Here is a 21,201-nt window from a genome sequence, read left to right as displayed (position 1 = left end):
CGGGCGGAAAGCGGGGTACACCCTGGACAAGTCGCCACCTCATCGCAGGGCCAACACAGATAGATAACATTCACACTCACATTCACACACTACGGCCAATTTTTAGTGTTGCCAATCAACCTATCCCCAGGTGCATGTCTTTGGAAGTGGGAGGAAGCCGGAGTACATGGGGAGTAAAAAATGCAGGATATAAACTAACGTGTGCATAGATCAAAGAATACTGTGACAAACCAGCTGTTTTCAGCACATGTTGAAGACAGGCGTGTGAACCCCACCTCCCAGTCTGGAGAGCATCACCTAATGGCTAATCACCATTAATTATCCACTAGAAGGTGTGCATGGTAGTGCCATGGGTGGGACTCCAGCAGCCTCACGCAGTCTTCTGCAAATTAGCGTCTGTATGTCTTATGAAACAACTTCAAACGTTGTGTAACTGCCGCAGACACCAGGGAGGAAACATACTGAATCTTCCTTAGGGGACTTTTTTTTTTTCTTTCTTTTTCTTTTTTTTTCATTTAGATAACTCCACTTCCCTCACACGGATGAACTCAGACGCACTTGATAAATTAAGACGCAATACTGAGAATTCATTAACTTTTTAAACTTTGCTACTTTACTGGGGGATGCCTCATAAAATATGCAATTTTTCTCATTTATCCCCAAGACGATTCACTGTACACACAGTATGTTAATAATTTACGGCGGCCATTCGTCTCTTTAATGGCATCGGGCTCACCTCCTGAATTATAACTACTGACAATTGGTGTCTCATTTAAACACATGTGGAAATTACATTTTGAATTCCAATACAATTAGCGGAAACTCAGAATGAATATATTATACAATGTCACGCGTTAACCGTTATCATAGTATAAAAGCAAGAGTCTCCATTACGGCATTGCCTAGTATAAAATAATTAACGTGATATTGATAACTGGTGTAGATACTCTAGAAATGCATTGGAGGACCCACCAATTGTTTGTTAGTGTACATTAATTTTTATTCGATTTGATTTTAAATACCGTATTTCCTTGAATTGCCGCCGGGCATATAGTATGGGCCTGCCTTGAATTACTGCCGGATCAAACTCGCTTAGCAAAATAATTAGCGCATGCTTAGTATTACCGCCGGGTCAAACCCGTGACGTCACAAGTGACACTTCCCCTGTCATCATTTTCAAAATGGAGGAGGCTGATATCAATACCGGTAATTTTAAATCACAAAAAGGGAAGAAGATTAAGAACTATTCAGTAGGATTTAAGGTCCAAGGTATTGAATATTCTAAAAAGAACAGTAAGCAGCTATGTTTTGTTAATATACCGTAGCTGCGTGTGTCAAATATGAGTCATTAAATGACTCCCGGCTCCTGGAGGTAGAGGGCGCTAGTGATCCGTCTTACGACTACTCGGCTGCAGAAGAAGTGACAACGAGTGTTGTGATATGTGCTGGGACGGATATGATGCGGGGGTTGCACGACGGACCTTTTAGGATGTAACACCACTACTCCTTTGCTGGCTATGTAAACAACCGGGCTGAAATAAAGCATGTTCCAGTCCTAAATACCCAGTGTATTATTTATACAATAACACTTCATGGTGGCAGTGGTGGGATAAAGAGATCACCCACGGAGCAGAACGGAAGGGGGAGTTGTCCAGGGATAATTCTGTCGTCACCCGTACGTGAGGACCCGAGCTAACTAATAGCAGGGGTCTGATAGCAGTTTTCTAAACTGGACTTTCAATCGAAGCAGGAGGTAATAAAGGAAGATCTCCATCTAGACAGAGAGACTTTTAAAACTGAAGAAAGATAAGGAAGACTTCTATAAACAAGTTATCGATGCTTTTGATCAGAAGGAGCTGGGATGGACTTCATTTATAAGTAAAGGTAAGACCATAATAATGTTTTTTTTATTAAATGTGCTTTCCATGATGGTATCCTTACATCATACTGAATTTTTTACTGCATGCCTTTGGTAAGTGCCGCAGTGAGAATAGGTTTTAAAATAATTAGCGTATGCTTACCTATACCGCATGTCTTTGGTAAGCGCAGGAGTGAGAAGAGGTTTTAAATTAGCGCCCCGGCGGCAATTCAAGGAAATACGGTAAAATAAAAAATACATACGAATTTTATTGAATTACATTTGTTTGTGGGTTGGGGATTATTTTTGTGTTTTTATTGTTTTTGTGTTGTTGCTATTATTGTGATGAACAATTGGAATATTAAAGTAAAAGTACCAGTGATTGTCACACACACACACTAGGTGTGGTGAAATGTGTCCTCTGCATTTGACCCATTCCTTTGTCCACCCCCTGGGAGGTGAGGGGAGCAGTGGGCAGCAGCGGTGGCCACGCCCAGGAATCATTTATGGTGATTTAACCCTCAATTCCAACCCTTGCTGCTGAGTGCCAAGCAGAGAGGCAGTGGGTCCCGTTTTTATCGTCTTTGTTTTGACTCGGCCTGGGTTTGAACTCACAACTTACCGATCTCAGGACCATGAGGCCACTGAGTAGGTTATGACTAGGAATGATAATGAAAAATCTCAAAGTTCTTCAAGAGTTTTGTATCCTTATAAAAACAAGGCAGACATTAACCGAGCAAATTTACAAACAGTTAACAATGCATTTTATATATTTTAATTGCCCCTCTCTATGGTGATCATCCATCCATCCATCCACTTCTTCCACTTATCAGAGTTTGGGTCGTGGGGGCAGCAGCCTCTCCCCAGCCACTTTGTCCAGCTCTTCCCGGGGAATCCCGAGGCGTTCCCAGGCCAGCCGGGAGACATATTCTTCCCAACGTGTCCTGGGTCTTCCCCGTGGCCTCCTACCGGTTGGACGTGCCCTAAACACCTCCCTATGGAGGCGTTCGGGTGGCATCCTGACCAGATGCCCGAACCACCTCATCAGGCTCCTCTCGATGTGGAGGAGCAGCGGCTTTACTTTGAGTTCCTCCCGGATGGCAGAGCTTCTCACCCTATCTCTAAGGCGGAGGAAACAAATTTCGGCCGCTTGTACCCGTGATCTCGTCCTTTCGGTCATGACTCAAAGCTCACGACCATAGGTGAGGATGGGAACGTAGATCGACCGGTAAATTGAGAGCGTTGCCTTCCGGCTCGGCTCCTTATTCACCACAACGGATCGCATTACTGAAGACGCCGCACCGATCCGCCTTTCGATCTCACGATCCACTCTTTCCTCACTCGTGAACAAGACTCCGAGGTACTTGAACTCCTCCACTTGGGGCAGGGTCTCCTCCCCAACCCGGATATGGCATTACACCCTTTTCCGGGCGATAACCATGGACTCGGACTTGGAGGTGCTGATTCTCCTCCCAGTCGCATCCCACTCTGCTTCGAACCGATCCAGTGAGAGCTGGAGATCCTGGCCAGATGAAGCCAACAGAACCACATCATCTGCAATGGTGATGATTGATCACCATGGTGATCAATCATTGTTTAATTCAATGTTATTGGCTAAAATTCTCCACATTATTATTGCCATGGACCTCCAATTAGTATACAATGTTACATATGCAGTATACTAGAAAACACATTAAACACATAAAATCAATCAATCAATCAATGTTTATTTATATAGCCCCAAATCACAAATGTCTCAAAGGACTGCACGAATCATTACGACTACAACATCCTCGGAAGAACCCACAAAAGGGCAAGGAAAACTCACACCCAGTGGGCAGGGAGAATTCACATTCAGTGGGACGCCAGTGACAATGCTGACTATGAGAAACCTTGGAGAGGACCTCAGATGTGGGCAACCCCCCCCTCTAGGGGACCGAAAGCAATGGATGTCGAGCGGGTCTAACATGATACTGTGAAAGTTCAATCCATAGTGGCTCCAAGACAGCAGTGAGAGTCCCGTCCACAGGAAACCATCTCAAGCGGATCAGCAGCGTAGAGATGTCCCCAACCGATACAGGCGAGCGGTCCATCCTGGGTCCCGACGAGCGGTCCATCCTGGGTCTCGACTCTGGACAGCCAGTACTTCATCCATGGTCATCGGACCGGACCCCCTCCACAAGGGAGGGGGGGACATAGGAGAAAGAAAAGAAGCGGCAGATCAACTGGTCTAAAAGGGAGGTCTATTTAAAGGCTAGAGTATACAGATGAGTTTTAAGATGAGACTTAAATGCTTCTACTGAGGTAGCATCTCGAACTGTTACCGGGAGGGCATTCCAGAGTACTGGAGCCCGAACGGAAAACGCTCTATAGCCCGCAGACTTTTTTTGAGCTCTAGGAATCACTAATAAGCCGGAGTCTTTTGAACGCAGATTTCTTGCCGGGACATACGGTACAATACAATCGGCAAGATAGGATGGAGCTAGACCGTGTAGTATTTTATACGTAAGTAGTAAAACCTTAAAGTCACATCTTAAGTGCACAGGAAGCCAGTGCAGGTGAGCCAGTACAGGCGTAATATGATCAAACTTTCTTCTTCTTGTCAAAAGTCTAGCAGCCGCATTTTGTACCAACTGTAATCTTTTAATGCTAGACATGGGGAGACCCGAAAATAATACGTTACAGTAATCGAGACGAGACGTAACAAACGCATGGATAATGATCTCGGCGTCTTTAGTGGACAAAATGGAGCGAATTTTAGCGATATTACGGAGATGAAAGAAGGCCGTTTTAGTAACGCTTTTAATGTGTGACTCAAAGGAGAGAGTTGGGTCGAAGATAATACCCAGATTTTTTACAGAGTCACCTTGTTTTATTATTTGGTTGTCAAATGTTAAAGTTGTATTATTAAATAGAGGTCGGTGTCTAGCAGGACCGATAATCAGCATTTCCGTTTTTTTGGCATTAAGTTGCAAAAAGTTAGCGGACATCCATTGTTTAATTTCATTAAGACACGCTTCCAACTGACTACAGTCCGGCGTGTTGGTCAGCTTTAGGGGCATGTAAAGTTGGGTGTCATCAGCATAACAGTGAAAGCTAATACCGTATTTGCGTATGTCGTCACCTATATATATACTGGCCATCAACAATAGAATTAGTTGCTATCGTGGTTTAACTGTGGTGAAACTTATATTAGTAGATTGCACAGTACAGTACATATTCCGTACAATTGACCACTAAATATTAACACCCGGATAAGTTTTTCAACTTGTTTAAGTAAGGGTCCACGTAAATCAATTCATGGTAACGTTGAAATAACGTTGATAACTTGTTCAATTAGGTCCTGACGTTGACCAACTCAAACAAAGTTGAAACAACATGCAATTTGACGGAGTTTAATTAAAGTTGGGTTCGGACGTTGATTGGACCATTGAAATTTGGTCATTTACCAACCAACAATGTGGATCTAACGTTAAACTACTAAAGTTGTCTCAATATACAAATACAACTATTTGCAACCATGTTTCAAAGTCCGTTTTAAAGGACATGTTTGTATGGTCAAAGTTGTTTCAATGTCTTCTGCCTGCTGGGTATTAACTTCACCCTCAGTAAGCTTTGTTTAACAAATGATATGGACATGCTGCAGTGGCTTCAATTTACAGTAGCGTATTTTCCGGACTATCCTTTTTTTTCCCTCAAAACTCGACAGTGAGTCCTATAACCCCGTGCGCCTAATGTAAAGAATAAGTTTGGTTGAGCTTACCCACCTCGAAGCTATCTCATTTAGTTCATGGTGTAATGATAAGTGTGACCAGTAGATGGCAGTCACACATAAAAGACAAGTGGAGGCTGCACCGTTTGATGTGCATCAACATATGAGTATTATGGCTTGTGTATAAGGTAAGACATATTATCTGGCCTTTTGTTTCGCAATATTATGCAAAATAAACTTTTCTTACCTTCTGGTATCTGCTGGTCTGTATTTGGGATCTGCATGAATCCTGACAAAATTGCGCGGATCCGCCTTTGTAGTCCGTGTAGACCCCATAAACTTCTTATTTTTCTCTATCTTCTTGTTATAGGACATTCATCCTCCGATGTTGCCATTTTCTAATATAAAGTAGTGTCAAGTTCTTACTTATATCTGTCAGTAACCTCGCCATGAAAGCGCTAAAAAATACCGGTATAGTGCGTTTATATTATTCACCCAAGTAACTTTAGTTATTAAATTTCTGGTCGAACAGTTTTTCACGGGACACATTTCCGATGTTGTTGTCTCCGGATGAGGAGAGGCTGCTGAATGTCATTAAAACAGTTAGCTCTAGGGATGTCCGATAATGGCTTTTTTGCCGATATTCTGATATTGTCCAACTGTTAGTTACCGATACCAATACATACAGTCGTGGAATTAACACATTATTATGCCTCATTTTGTTGTGATGCCTCGCTGGATGCATTAAACAATGTAACAAGGTTTTCCGAAATAAATCAACCCATGTCATGGAAAAAAATGCCAACAAGGCACTGCCATATTTATTATTGAAGTCACAAAGGCACGCAAAGGCAGTGCCTTTAAGGTTTATAGGCGAGCTGTATTTCACCCTATATACGTGTACACAGCGGCTTTATAAAAATTCATAGATTTAGCTTTTTTAGACCGATACCGATCATTTTGAAACCGATACCATTAATTTCCGATATTACATCATAAAGCATTTATCGGACGATAATTTTGGCAGTCCGATATTATCGGACATCTCTAGTTTGCTCCATCTTTTGACACTTCTTACATTCCCGTCCTTGCACGCTACACCGCTACAACAAAGATGACGGGGAGAAGACCCTGTCGAAGCTGAGCCACATCAATAAGACCGCCCACAAAATGGCGCTTCCTGAAGCGACTGTCAGAAAGCAACTTGAAGATGATCTGTAAAACATAATCTTTGCAACATTTTGACCAAAGAACCACCATTACATGTTATGTCAGGGGTCTCAAACTCAATGTACCTGGGGGCCACTGGATGCAGAAACTGGGTGAGGCTGGGCTGCAAGAAAAGATTTCTTAAAAAATATAACATACACTTTTTAATGAATTCACCTTCTATGAATGGCTTTCTCACCCTAGCAACATACTTCCCAATCCTCCCGATTTTCCCGGGAGACTCCTGAATTTCAGTGCACCTCCCGGCAATCTACCGGTGCAACCGTTCTCCCGAATTTTTCCCAATTTTCACCCGGCCGACATTCTTAAGGGCTGCCGTGACTGCACTGCCTTTAACGTCCTCTACAACAGTGGTTCTCAACTTTTTTTCCGTGATGTACACCCTGTGAACATTTTTTTTAATTCAAGTACCCCCTAATCAGAGCGAAGCTTTTTTTGTTGAAAAAAAAGAGATAAAGAAGTAAAATACAGCACTATGTCATCAGTTTCTGATTTACTAAATTGTATAACAGTGCAAAATATTGATCATTTGTAGTGGTCTTTCTTGAACTATTTGGAAAAAAAGATATAAAAATAACAGAAAAACAGAAAAATAAACAAGTGATTTAATTATAAATAAAGATTTCTACACATAGAAGTAATCATCAACTTAAAGTGTCCTTTTTGGGGATTGTAATAGAGATCCATCTGGATTCATGACTTCATTCTAAACATTTCTTCACAAAAAAGAAATCTTTAACATCAGTTTTTATTTTACATCTCCACAAAAAATCTAGCTGTCAACACTGAATGTTAGATTGTTGTATTATTTTTCCACAGTTTATGAACTTACATTCATACTTCATTGAAGTATTATTCTATAAACATATGTATAAAGGATTTATGAATTGCTGCTGTTTTTTAAAGAAATATCAATCATCAATCAATGTTTATTTACAATCATGTGTGCTTACAGACTGTATCCTTGCATACTTTATTGATCTATATTGACATATAATGTATATATTGTGTTTTTTATGTTGATTTAATAATAAAAAATACACTTTTTTTTTTTCTTTCATTTTTTTAATTTATTGTGCTGGACCACTTATGTACACCAAAAGGAAATGTTTTACATTTAAAAAAAAAAAAAAAATCAATGTATTTTATTCCGGCAATCTTCACATAAAACAAAGAACAACAACAAGAAAAGAAAAAAAAAAACACTCATTTGAGCAATGATTGAGCCGAAAGGGTGTAGGTTGAAGCAACGCTTATATAAACCTACCCCATCACAACAAGAACAAGGTTCAAAATATATAAAATCTAAAACATGCTTCACTTATATTACTTTTTTTTTTAAACAATATATAAGCAACATATATGTAGCACACGTCTCATATACACAGTTTAACATTTAAATCAAACATATACATTTGTACATTTATTTATTTATTTATATATATATATATATATATATATATATATATATATATATATATATATATATATAATATATACACAATTTATTTAAATTCCATATAAAGTGGTAATATATACATTTTAATATAACCTATATGTATAATTATGAAATCATAAATTGTATTCATATACATATTATATATTATTGTCTTTCTAAAACAATGTTTGCTCTTCTTTCTTATATTTACTAATGATAAATGATTTAAAAAGCTTTTTAAACTGGTTTATGTTGGTGCTGTGTTTTATTTCATCCTTTAAACAGTTCCATATTTTAACCCCTGCTATTGTTATACTCATTCGTTTCTGCGTTGTTCTACAATATTGGATCTTAAAAAGTAGTTTTCCTCTTAAATTACAAGTCCCTTCTCTGTAAAAATCTTGTCTGTAACCCTGTTGGAAGTAAATCTTTACTTGCTTTATAAATCATTTGGGCAGTCTTGAGTTGGATGAGATCTGGTAGTTTTAAATCAAATGTTTTTATAAATAATCCATTAGTGTGTTCTCGGGGTCCTGTGTTATGTATCAGTCTGATGGCCCTTTTTTGCATTATGAATAGTGGTTGGATGTTCATCCTGTATGTATTTCCCCAAACTTCTAGACATTTAGAAAAAAATAATAATAATAGGACTCCTTTAATGCGCTCTATAATCCGTTGTGCCTTATATATGAAAAAGATCAAAAATAGACCATTCATCGGCAGTGCGCCTTATAATCCGGTGCGCCCTATGGTCCAGAAAATACGGTAATTAATATTTCTAAAATTATTACTTGGCCTATTTTTAGGGCGATTTAACCTGGCGGCCTCATTTTTAGGTCCAGAACTATGAAATCAGTGCCAATGTAGTCAAGCACTGAACTGGGCTTTTGATAGTGTATGCATCCACTCCATCACCCTCACATATATTTTATATCTGGCATACGTATTTGCCTCTAAAATGTTTAAACAACTAAAGTACTGCAGGTAAATAAAAATAGGCCTTATGGGCCCTGACCACCATGTCAGTGGCCTTGTGGTTAGAGTGTCCGCCCAGAGACTGGAAGGTTGTGAGTCCAAACCCTGGCCGAGTCATACCACACGGGGATCATAAAAATGGGACCCATTACCTCCCTGCTTGGCACTCATCATCAAGGGTTGGAATTGGGGGTTAAATCACCAAAATGATCCCCGGGCGCGGCCACTGCTGCTGCTCACTGCTCCCCTCACCTCCCAGGGGGTGGATCATGGGAATGATCCCTCGCAGTCGTCAACCAAGTGTGTGTCTTGAATTATGAGTAAAAGCATATGAATTTATTTCAGGCTTAGTTTTGTCGCTGTAATTTATGGTCTTTTTATTCAACATCATGTCAAGAATAATGAGTCCTTTTACTCTTTAAACGCTTCAATTATAGTGTTGTATGAACATTTTCATCGAACACGCCCCGCAGCTGGACGCGAGTGCTAATTAGCGTGAAATTCTCCCTTCCTGTCCTTTCGGCTTTAAAAATGCTGCTTTTGAGTACGTCACTTATTGTAATGCTAACAGTAGATGGCGTGACCGTGTTGAATTTGAACTGGATCGGACTCACACACGCGCACACACACAAAAACACACAAAGTTGTCAGCTGTGCCTGCTTTGCCCCTGCAGCTCTGCAGAGATTTCAGTCCTCTTTTTGCACCATTTTTCTTCCAGCTGGGATTTTTTTTTGTATTTATTTTATTTTTTTATTTCTGAAAATGTGCCATCACAACACTGCCGAAGTGCAAGGAGACAAACTGAACCGGTGGAGATGATACAGGTTGAGGTGATCAAGACATGTTGAGGTTGCACTGTAGGTGACAAGGCGACGCTATCTAACACGGTCTGCACGCCCGCCTTGAGCAGCTTCCTTGTCAGAGCTAAAAATCAGCATCTACGCAACTTAAGTACTTGCAGTATCGCAGCCTGTCGTCAACGAGAGGAAAGCAATGACAGTAACTAATACTGCAATAGAATAGAATAGAATAGAATGGACTTTATTGTCATTATACTTGCATATAACGAGATTAAAGACTCCAACTTAAGGTGCGCTAGTGGGAACAAATATGGGGTGAAATAAATAACACAAGAGGATAAAACTAACAATTGAAATAGACTACTATCTAATAGGGGTGTAACGGTACAAAAAAAGTTCGGTTCGGTACGTACCTCGGTTTAGAGGTCACGGTTCGGTTCATTTTCGGTACAGTAAGAAATCAACAAAATATAAATTTTTGGGTTATTTATTTACCAAATTTGTAAACAATGGCTTTATCCTTTTAACATTGGGAACACTGTAATAATTCTGCCCACGTTAATCCACATTAAACTGCCTCAAGTTGTTGCTTTGATTAAATAAAATGAAAAAAACTTTCTTCTACATATAAAAAGTGCAACATTAAACAGTTTCCATTGAAACTGTTTAATGTCAACTCACCATGTTTGATTTATTACAGTATTTGGAAAGCCTGTAGTTGACTTTTATTATGTAAATGTTGTATTTTTAATCAAAACGTGATAGCAGGGACCCTGCTATTCAAAACAAGGCTGCTACATTACTAATGATTCATGTAACTATAGCTGAAAAATAGTACAGTTGCAATAGGAGAGACTATTCATCCCTAAACACAATGGAGTTCAATGAAATAACAGACGGACAGGGCTTTGCTGCCCCTAAAACACACACGCTCACACACAGAAAAATGAGCTAACGTTACGCTAAAAGCTAATTAGCCTTCATCTCAAGCCTATACTGTGAGCGAGCTGAGCTGCAGTTTAAGTTTCTAGAAGGTCAACGGGCTCATAGTGATGTTTGTAATAGTTGTGACTGCGAAGTGTTTAGTATAATTTGGGTAGAGTCCGCTCCTCCGCTGCTAAACGAATATCTGCTCGACGCTAAAGCATTGACTACATCGTTCTGAAGCCTGAATACGCACTGCCGATTGGCTGTTACATCGCTCTGAATACACACTGCTGATTGGCTTTGTATGTAACCAATCAGATGGTTGTGTGGGCGGGACAATGAGGCAGAGACAGAGGCAGAAAGCAGAGCAGCTTGTGAAGACTTCTGCTTCCGAACTTGTTCGGTACGCCCACGTGCCGAACCGAAACCCCCGTACCGAAACGTTTCGATACAAATACACGTACCGTTACACCCCTACTATCCAATAAAAATAATAAGCAATCCTGTACAATATACAAAACACTATAGAAATACAAATTACTGTACAATTTACAGAACAAGACAAGAGTACCGAAGTAATAGATAACAATCAGTGTCGGACGTATTGCACTCGAAGGGTAGTATTGCACAGTAGGGTCTTAGGGCATGATATTGTATAGGCATGAAAGGTGGGTATACATTACAGTCGTGGTATAGATGTATTTTTCACTGAAAACAAATTGCTTTTGTCTAAATAGCTGGCAACACCAATGATTAACAAGATATTAATGTTTGGCGAACTATAAACCACACCAATTTTGAAAAATAAATAGTTTTTTTTGCACCCGACCATAAGACGCTGACATATATACTGGTACGTTGTGAAAGCAAAGATGGTTTAATGTTTATTTACATACCTTAATCCAGGGGTCTCAAACTCAATTTCCCTTGAGAATGGGTAAGGCAGGGCTGCAAGAAAATATTTCTTGAAAAATATATTTTTCCATCCATCCATCCATTCTCTACCGCTTATTCCCTTTGGTGCCTATCTCAGCTACATTTAGGCGGAAGGTGGGGTACACCCTGGACAAGTCGCCACCTCATCGCAGGGCCAACACAGATAGACAGACAACATTCACACTCACATTCACACACTAGGGCCCATTTAGTGTTGCCAATCAACCTTTTTGAATGTCTTTCTTTTTATTTTCAACACAAAATAAAATAAAAAATAGAAATGAACAAAATGAGAATTAAGTAATATGAGGCAATGCAATTTAAACAATTAAAAAAATCAAATAACGGTTTGAATTGGTCCAGGTTATCGGGGAATGTTATTACTGACGGACAGGTGTCGCGGTGCGATTGCAGCCAGGCACGTAAGAAAACCCTCGTCTCCATGGCAACGTCCCTGTCGCTTCCACTCACTTGCCGCTTTTCCACTAACGCAGGGGTAGGCATCCCAGAACGTTGAAAGAAACATTTTGGACCCAAATAAAAAAAATTGTCTCCGTCTAAAGTTAAAGTTAAAGTTAAAGTACCAATGATTGTCACACACATACTAGATGTGGCGAAATTATTCTCTGCATTTGACCCATCACCCTTGATCACCCCCTGGCAGGTGAGGGGAGCAGTGGGCAGCAGCGGTTCCGCGCCCAGGAATCATTTTTGGTGATTTAATCCCCAATTCCAACCCTTAATGCTGAGTATCAACAGGGAGGTAACGGGTCCCATTGTTATAGTCTTTGGTATGATTCGGCCGGGGTTTGAACTCACGACCTACCGATCTTAGGGCGGACCCGTTGGTCTAGAGCCAACGAGAGTGGGAAGGGGCTCGCCGTGGAGTTTACAGTTACGGTTGTCAGAGTAAGTTGTTGACGAACCCCAAGATGCAGAGATGGAGGCAGGCATGGAGTGAGAAAACATGATTTAATAAAGATACTAAGAAAAAATCAAACAAAGGGTACAAACAAAAAGCGCGCACGTGGGCGGATAACAAACTAAGGGAGCTAGCATGGGAGCTAGAAACCAAAAAGGAACTTAGCATGGAAGCTAGCAAGAATCGAGCAGGAAACAGAAGTCGTGCATGTAACATAAAAACAAACTCTGAAGCAGGGAACAAAAAAGAGTAAGCTAAAAACATCTAACTGAATATAGCTTACCGCCACGCTGCAAAGATACGACACGACACGACAAGAAGTGACATCGACAAGGCAAGTCAAGATGACAATAATCCAGCAACTGACTGGAGGACGAAAACAGGCTCAAATAGAAGCGGGCTGATTGACATTTGTTCTTTCTCTTTTGACATAAAAAATCATGTACTGCATGCAATTGCATATCTTTTAAAATTCAAAATTATCCAAATCAAAATATTATAATATGTATCCCAAAAATATTTTTTGTTAAAAAAAGAAAAATACTGTACTTACATATCTGCTTGACATATGCTTTCTAAAGAAATGATCCATCATATTGGTGATTGTAAAATTGACAATAGCTTTTACGGTTATATTCCGCCGAGTGTTTTACCATAAAATCAACTTTGGTACTGTTTTTTCCCGCCCACAAGGCACTAAAACATTAAAAAACAAACCAAAAAAAATTAAAACAAGATTTTACGGTTAAAAAAAACAAACTGGCAGCTCTGTTTCTTGAATTTCACTGCTAAAAACAGTGGTATTGTTTCTCCATTCCATTCCATTTCTAAAAATTGTTTATGTGCTGTAAAAAAACACTGCTTTTACAGTAAAACTCTGGTGACTGAGCTGCCAGTTTTTAAAGTAAAATTAAAATATTTTTTTTGTAGCTGAAGAAAAACATTTTTTTTTCATTGTATTATATATATATACACATGTATTTTCATATATTACTCATTGTTAAAAGCGTCCCTCTAAGGGCACCTGTAATTGCACTGTGGCCCTCAATAAAAAAAATTTTTATTGAGTTCCTGGACATAGAACAATCCATTGATTAGCCTGACCTTTGTTTAAACCACAGGTTTCAAAGCTGTGGGAAAAAGTAGCGGCTTATAGTCTGGAAAATACGGTACTTATGTACTGTCAGGCATGATGATGGCAGCAGCGTTACGGTCTGGGGCTGCATGAGTGCTTCCGGTGTTCTGATGAGTCGTGCTGTCCATTGGAGTTTATCAATCAATCAATCAATGTTTACTTATATAGCCCTAAATCACTAGTGTCTCAAAGGGCTGCACAAACCACCACGACATCCTCGGTAGGCCCACATAAGGGCAAGGAAAACTCACACCCAGTGTGACATCGGTGACAATAATGACTATGAGAACCTTAGAGAGGAGGAAAGCAATGGATGTCGAGCGGGTCTAACATGATACTGTGAAAGTTCAATCCACAATGGATCCAACACAGTCGCGAGAGTCCAGTCCAAAGCGGATCCAACACAGCAGCGAGAGTCCCGTTCACAGCGGAGCCAGCAGGAAACCATCCCAAGCGGAGGCGGATCAGCATCGCAGAGATGTCCCCAGCCGATACACAGGCAAGCAGTACATGGCCACCGGATCGGACCGGACCCCCTCCACAAGGGAGAGTGGGACATAGAAGAAAAAGAAAAGAAACGGCAGATCAACTGGTCTAAAAAGGGAGTCTATTTAAAGGCTAGAGTATACAAATGAGTTTTAAGGTGAGACTTAAATGCTTCTACTGAGGTGGCATCTCGAACTGTTACCGGGAGGGCATTCCAGAGTACTGGAGCCCGAACGGAAAACGCTCTATAGCCCGCAGACTTTTTTTGGGCTTTGGGAATCACTAACAAGCCGGAGTCCTTTGAACGCAGATTTCTTGCCGGGACATATGGTACAATACAATCGGCAAGATAGGATGGAGCTAGACCGTGTAGTATTTTATACGTAAGTAGTAAAACCTTAAAGTCACATCTTAAGTGCACAGGAAGCCAGTGCAGGTGAGCCAGTACAGGCGTAATGTGATCAAACTTTCTTGTTCTTGTCAAAAGTCTAGCAGCCGCATTTTGTACCAACTGTAATCTTTTAATGCTAGACATGGGGAGACCCGAAAATAATACGTTACAGTAGTCGAGGCGAGACGTAACAAACGCATGGATAATGATCTCAGCGTCTTTAGTGGACAGAATGGAGCGAATTTTAGCGATATTACAGATATTATGCCCTCCTTGCATCTGCGCATGTGCATAGAATAGAATAGAATAGAATAGAGTTTTACTGTCATTGTTGCTGTATGAATTCAAGGCACCGAAGAGCATTTTCTATAGGTAATACAAACCCTGTTTCCATATGAGTTGGGAAATTGTGTTGGATGTAAATATAAACGGAATACCATGATGTGCAAATCATTTTCAACCCATATTCAGTTGAATGCACTACAAAAACAAGACGTTTGATGTTCAAACTCATAAACTTTGTTGTTTTTTTTTGCAATTTTTTGATTTCATTGTATTCCGTTTGGGCTTCACGGTGGAAGAGGGGTTAGTGTGTCTGCCTCACAATACGAAGGTCCTGCAGTCCTGGGTTCAAATCCAGGCTCGGGATCTTTCTGTGTGGAGTTTGCATGTTCTCCCCGTGAATGCGTGGGTTCCCTCCGGGTACTCCGGCTTCCTCCCACTTCCAAAGACATGCACCTGGGGATAGGTTGATTGGCAACACTAAATTGGTCCCTAGTGTGTGAATGTGAGTGTGAATGTTGTCTGTCTATCTGTGTTGGCCCTGCGATGAGGTGGCGACTTGTCCAGGGTGTACCCCGCCTTCCGCCCGATTGTAGCTGAGATAGGCGCCAGCGCCCCCCGCGACCCCGGAAGGGAATAAGCGGTAGAAAATGGATGGATGGATGGATGTATTCCGTTTATATTTACATCTAACACAATTTCCCAACTCATATGGAAACGGGGTTTGTACATCTACACTGCAATAAAAGCTGTACACTGACTACTCTAAAGTGTATTTTAGTTTATATTCCAGTGGAGATATGGTGTGATAAAAATGCTCGCTGAAGTGAGAACTCTTAGTTTGGTGTAGTAAGATGCTTTAAGTTATGGCAGTTGCATTGGGATTACCAGCAGCAAAAGTCGAGATATCGTCGGCAACGTGTTTACATGACTTTGCCGCCATGACTTTATCACTTCCATCACAGCAAGCCTTCTCCATCCCGGCTTCTCCACGTCGACCTGGCCTTCCTGTCAGTCATGTGCTATCAGTCAGGCTGCAGGCCCTCTTTTTCCGCCTTCCTGACGCTTCAGGTTGCGTCCCCTCTTTCCTGCACTTCACTTCCCACTCAAGTTTGCCTTCCTTTGGGTCAGTTCGTCTTCTAACCATCTGGTTTTTTTTGTGTGTGTGTGTCCCATAGGTGTAAAGAAGGCTACCATGGTTTACGGTGCGACCAGTTTGTACCCAAGACTGATGCCATCTTGTCCGACCCAAGTAAGACTTTATTTTGATGTTCCTGTCTTGTATTCGTGTCTTCAACTGCAGCCGCAGACATTATCAACAAGGTGGATGTGCAATAAAAACTTCCCCTTTAGTTACCTTGTTTTTAAAAAAAAAATCTTTATCCTCTTAAGGCCCAAGCTATTTGTTTACATGATTTTTCTTCTTTTCTCCTTGCTATTTGGGCTTATTCGACACTAATTAGAATGAAAACTAAAAATCTTTTGTTGATATGGTGTACTTAGTCCATAAGTACACAAATGTGTACTTCCTGTGTAGTGACAGGCTAATTTATATGTTTATACTTTTTTTCCCCCAAATTCCATTGTATTTTATACTCTTCTGACACCACCAGATAGCAGTATAAGTGTCCATATGTCAGCATAAGAAACCCAATTCAGTAGTGAAAGTATATATGTTATGTAGCAACATTTTTGTCAGACTTGGTCTTGGGTTGTTTTCCCGAGGTGCGAAGCGAATGGAGTGGAAACGGTGTGAAGGTAGATACATATTTAATTTATTTACTCATAAACCAAAAACAGGAACAAACAAAAAGCGCTCACAATGGAGGTACAAAACTTGGGCTATGAAACAAAAGACTAGCACAAAGGCTATAAACTATAAACATGAATCAAAACACTTGTGCTACGGCATGAATGACAAAAACTTACGTGGACAAAATGAACAGCATAGGAAGGCATGAAGCAGATAATCGAGGTCGTAAAGGAGGTGATGTTGCCAGACTGACTACCTGGTAACTGTGGCTTAAATAATGAACATGATAAGTGAAAACAGGTGTGAGACAAGACAGGTGAACTGATTGGTCGTCATGGTAACAAAACAGGGAGTGGGGAAAAAAAGGAACTTAGAGTCCAAAGGACCTAGTATTCCTAGGCAGTCTCCCATCCAAGTACTAACCGGGCCAGACACTGCTTAGCTTTGAGAGCAGATGAGATTGGGGATGCTCAGGGTAGTATCACCATACAAAACTCATGATCAGACATGACAAATGAAAACTAAATCAGTTGGCATGGTAACAAGACAAACAAGGAATGCAAAACAGAACTAAATGTCCATAAAACTAAACATAGCATGACCAAAACAAAACATGAACCATAGGCGTGACAATTTTGTAGTAAATTTATGATAACATTTAGTATTAATGCATTTTGATCATTTTAAGGTGCATTTAAAAAACACATCATGACGTTTGCTTTTTTTTTTCATCACTGATTATTACTCACTGCAGACTTTAGGAGAGCCAACAATCACTTATTGTGCAAGGTCTGCTGTCATTAGGATCTCGACTGCTGGGATGTTCATATATTCCCATTTACATCAAAAATGTCTCTTAATCTTCACGAAAAAATGGGGTGGGAGACACCAAGCATCTCTTTGTGTTTTTCGGGCCATTTTCGGGTCCTAAATGGCCGTCAAAGTGTGCCAACTTGTCGGAATACCTACTCAGAATTCTTCTGTCCTGGTGATATGCATGATTTATGATATAGAATAAACTTTGAGTAGCAAGAAAGCAGCTGAACACTCTGATGTAAACATAAGGACACACGGTAGTGATCATGTCACTACTAAAAAAGGTTTGTTTCTATTGGAGCTTATGATAACAATATCTCTAATACTTGCTTAATATTCAAATCACAAAATGCAATTGGAGTATTGTTGGTGCTATTTGAATGGTTTTTTATTGGATTTTATGGGCAAAATAGTGGAGTTCCTATTGGCTCTGCTGTAAGCAGACTTTTATTTACCTTATTTTAATATAAAAAAAAAAAATCCATCCGTCGTCATGTTTTTTTTTATAATGATTGTGAACGATAGACAAAATTCCAACAAAAAGGCAGTTCCCCTTTAAAGTTCATTCATGCAGTTTTGCAGGAGATAAAGAAAATAAGTTTTCCCTTTTATTTCAAAATCACTATTTCATTTTTACCAATAAAAGATATGCCAAGAGTTCTCAAACTACTCAAAAAAAGAAAAAAAAGAAAACACATTTAATTTCATGCTAAATTTAATTTTGTTGAAGTCAAAACCAATCGATATTTAGAGCAAACAGAGAAAATTCCACAAAAAGTCTTCAGAAAAGGAGTTTTCTTGAAGAAGGATAGTTATATTCTACAAACTCTTTTCCTTTTCCACTTTTCATCAGTGCATCTTAGATGATCTCAGGCCCAGAGAAGATGACAGCATTTCTGGATGTTGTTGATAAATGGCGTTCGCTTTGCATAGTAGAGCTTTAACTTGCACTTACAGATGTTGCGACAAACCTTATTTAGTGACAGTGGTTTTCTGAACTGTTCCTGAGCCCATGTGGTGATATCCTTTAGAGATTGATGTCGGTTTTTGATACAGTGCCGTCTGAGGGATCGAAGGTCAAATTCTAAAGTTAATGATTATTTGCAAAAAAAAAATGTTTATCAGTTTGAACATCAAATATGTTGTCTTTGTAGCATATTCAACTGAAAATGGGTTGAAAAGAATTTGCAAATCATTGTATTCCGTTTATATTTACATCTAACACAATGTCCCAACTCAAATGGAAACGGGGTTTGTATGAGTGGAGGCTCACTGCGTGACAAAAAAAACAAAAAACATAGTATGCAATATTTGTTCAGCAACATGACTAATATTGTGTTTAAACAAAGCTTTTAGGGATGGATCAGCCCTCCAGTTTTTGCGTAATCCTGCCAACAGATGGACACCCAGATGGATGTCAGAGTTATTAAGGCCGTACACCAAACAGACACTTTAAATCCAACAATTCAGTTAACTCTGACTCCGCTGAGCTACTCCTTCTTCTCTACCTCCACCCCCCCCTGAGTCCAAACACTTCGACGACGGTCATTTCCAGACGCCGCGAGGCGACTCGCGCGACCCCGACGACCATAATTAGCCGTCCAAGCTGTCCCTTCTACTCAGACGTCCCTTCTCTTATCAGCGCGCTGTTCTTCACTGCCAGGCGTCATCACAATGTGCATCAAGAGAGTTCTTTATCACACAGATATGAAGCTTTGATAAAAAAAACCTCCTGTATCTATTTTTTTTTTACAACACTCCCAACACTCTGTGACCTTCTTCCGCGTCTTGTCTTTCATGATGCTCGCTATCTGCACGCGCTGCAGAACACCAAAAATATGCCTTTATGTCTTTCCCCATGAGGCTGCAGATTTTTTTTGACTTTGCACCGTTTCGTACAGTATATGAGTCTGCGGCACAAAGAGCTTAATTCCTCCTCGTGCCGCGTGTTATACCAGCGGGCCCTGTGAGAGTCTGTTAATGGGGTCACAAGTCAGCGTCACAAAAGTAGCGTGTGCTTTATACTTCCCTCGTGGCGACGACGGATCACTATGGGAGCTGTTATTTCTTCTATTGACATCGCACATCCATTTTCCCCGGCTGCAGCTGGAGACTGTGTATTTTCATTCTATTTCCCAATGTTAACTGAGACTGATGTTAACAGTGTTTTTAGTCATTATATACGGTAAGAAAGGGATTCATACGGCCCCATTCGCCATGGTTTACCTGACACGGGAAACGTGACAAATTTCAGTATCCACTTTAGAAGGCAGTAGAGAGTGAGTTTATGTAGTTTATTATTTCTTCGGTCAGTGGTCAACTTTCCCCCCAGAAGGTCTTATCTTTGTCCATGTGATGTCAGATGGAACAAAAATTGAGCTGCTTGGCCGTTACCCCCAGCAACATGTTTGGAGGAGAAAAAGTGTAGTCTTTAATCCCAGTGACACCATGCCTACCGTCAAGCATGGTGGTGGTGGTATTCTGCTGTGGGCCTGTTTTGCTGCCAATGGAACAGGTGCTTTACAGAGAGTAAATGGGACAATGACAAAGGAGGGCGTGACCAATTTTCCCTCCAATTTTTCATATGTGTGAGCAAACGCCCAAACTCCTTGAGCGTTCAGTGGTGCACATGTGAGCGACGGCAGACGTGCACACTGTTATGCGTTTATCTTTTTATTCGATTTTGTGCACGGCCTGAGCAGTGTGCAATTGCACAGGCACGTACCCTAGAGGGAACGTTGGGTGTGACGGTCTCAAGTCGACGCCTAGGGTTCCAAGGACCACCAAGCACGGACATTCTGCGAGCAGGTGTAAACTTCTTTATTTTTCAATAAGAATAAGTCTATTGTGGGTTGCTTTTCAGCTCTGCTGCTCTCACTGCTCGCTCCTCGGTTTCGCTTTTCAGCCTTCCGCGTCGTCTGCGTCTGCCTCTCGCTCTCTTCCGCGCTGCATGGGTTGCTGCTTGCCTTGTTGTCTCTCCAACTCCTTCCTCCTCACCCTCCTCTGCTGCTGCCCTTTCATACAGCCAGAGGAGATTAGTGAATTGTCCCCAGGTGCGCGATCCACACACCTGATCTTGATTGCGCCCCGCCTCGCCGCTCGCTCGCCGTACACGCCTCCTCGCCGACATTTTTGGCCGGGCTACGGCGTGCCTTGCCTCGCTGTCGGACTGCCGGCCCCCCCGCCTTCTTCAGGACAACCTGTAATCATCAGCCCGGAGGTTGGGTCTTTGCCGCAGATGGGTGTTCCAACAGGACAATGACCCCAAACACACGTCAAAAGTGGTAAAGGAATGGCTAAATCAGGCTAGAATTACGATTTTAGAATGGCCTTCCCAAAGACCTGTCTTAAACGTGTGGACAATGCTGAAGAAACAAGTTCTCGTCAGAAAACCAACACATTGAGCTGAACTTCACCAATTTTGTCAAAAGGAGTGGTCAAAAATTCAACCAGAATCAATCAATCATCAATCAATGTTTACTTATATAGCCCTAAATCATAAATGTCTCAAAGGACCGTACAAACCACTATGACTACGA

The 21,201-nt window shown here is 40.8% G+C and overlaps 1 protein-coding gene across 1 annotated transcript in view; it reads left to right on the top strand.

Annotated features, from left to right (window-relative positions):
* Window positions 1-21,201, top strand: part of nrg3b (neuregulin 3b) — a 672,622-nt gene that overhangs the window by 544,501 nt on the left and 106,920 nt on the right. Inside the window, exon 3 of the mRNA XM_061909597.1 lies at window positions 16,272-16,345. Within this exon, the coding sequence (XP_061765581.1) occupies window positions 16,272-16,345 (74 nt within the window). The remainder of the gene's footprint in view (window positions 1-16,271; window positions 16,346-21,201) is intronic.

Source organism: Nerophis ophidion, linkage group LG08, assembly GCF_033978795.1.
Source record: "Nerophis ophidion isolate RoL-2023_Sa linkage group LG08, RoL_Noph_v1.0, whole genome shotgun sequence".
In the NCBI taxonomy this organism is placed as follows: domain Eukaryota; kingdom Metazoa; phylum Chordata; class Actinopteri; order Syngnathiformes; family Syngnathidae; genus Nerophis; species Nerophis ophidion.
This window is presented reverse-complemented; position numbering and strand designations above follow the sequence as displayed.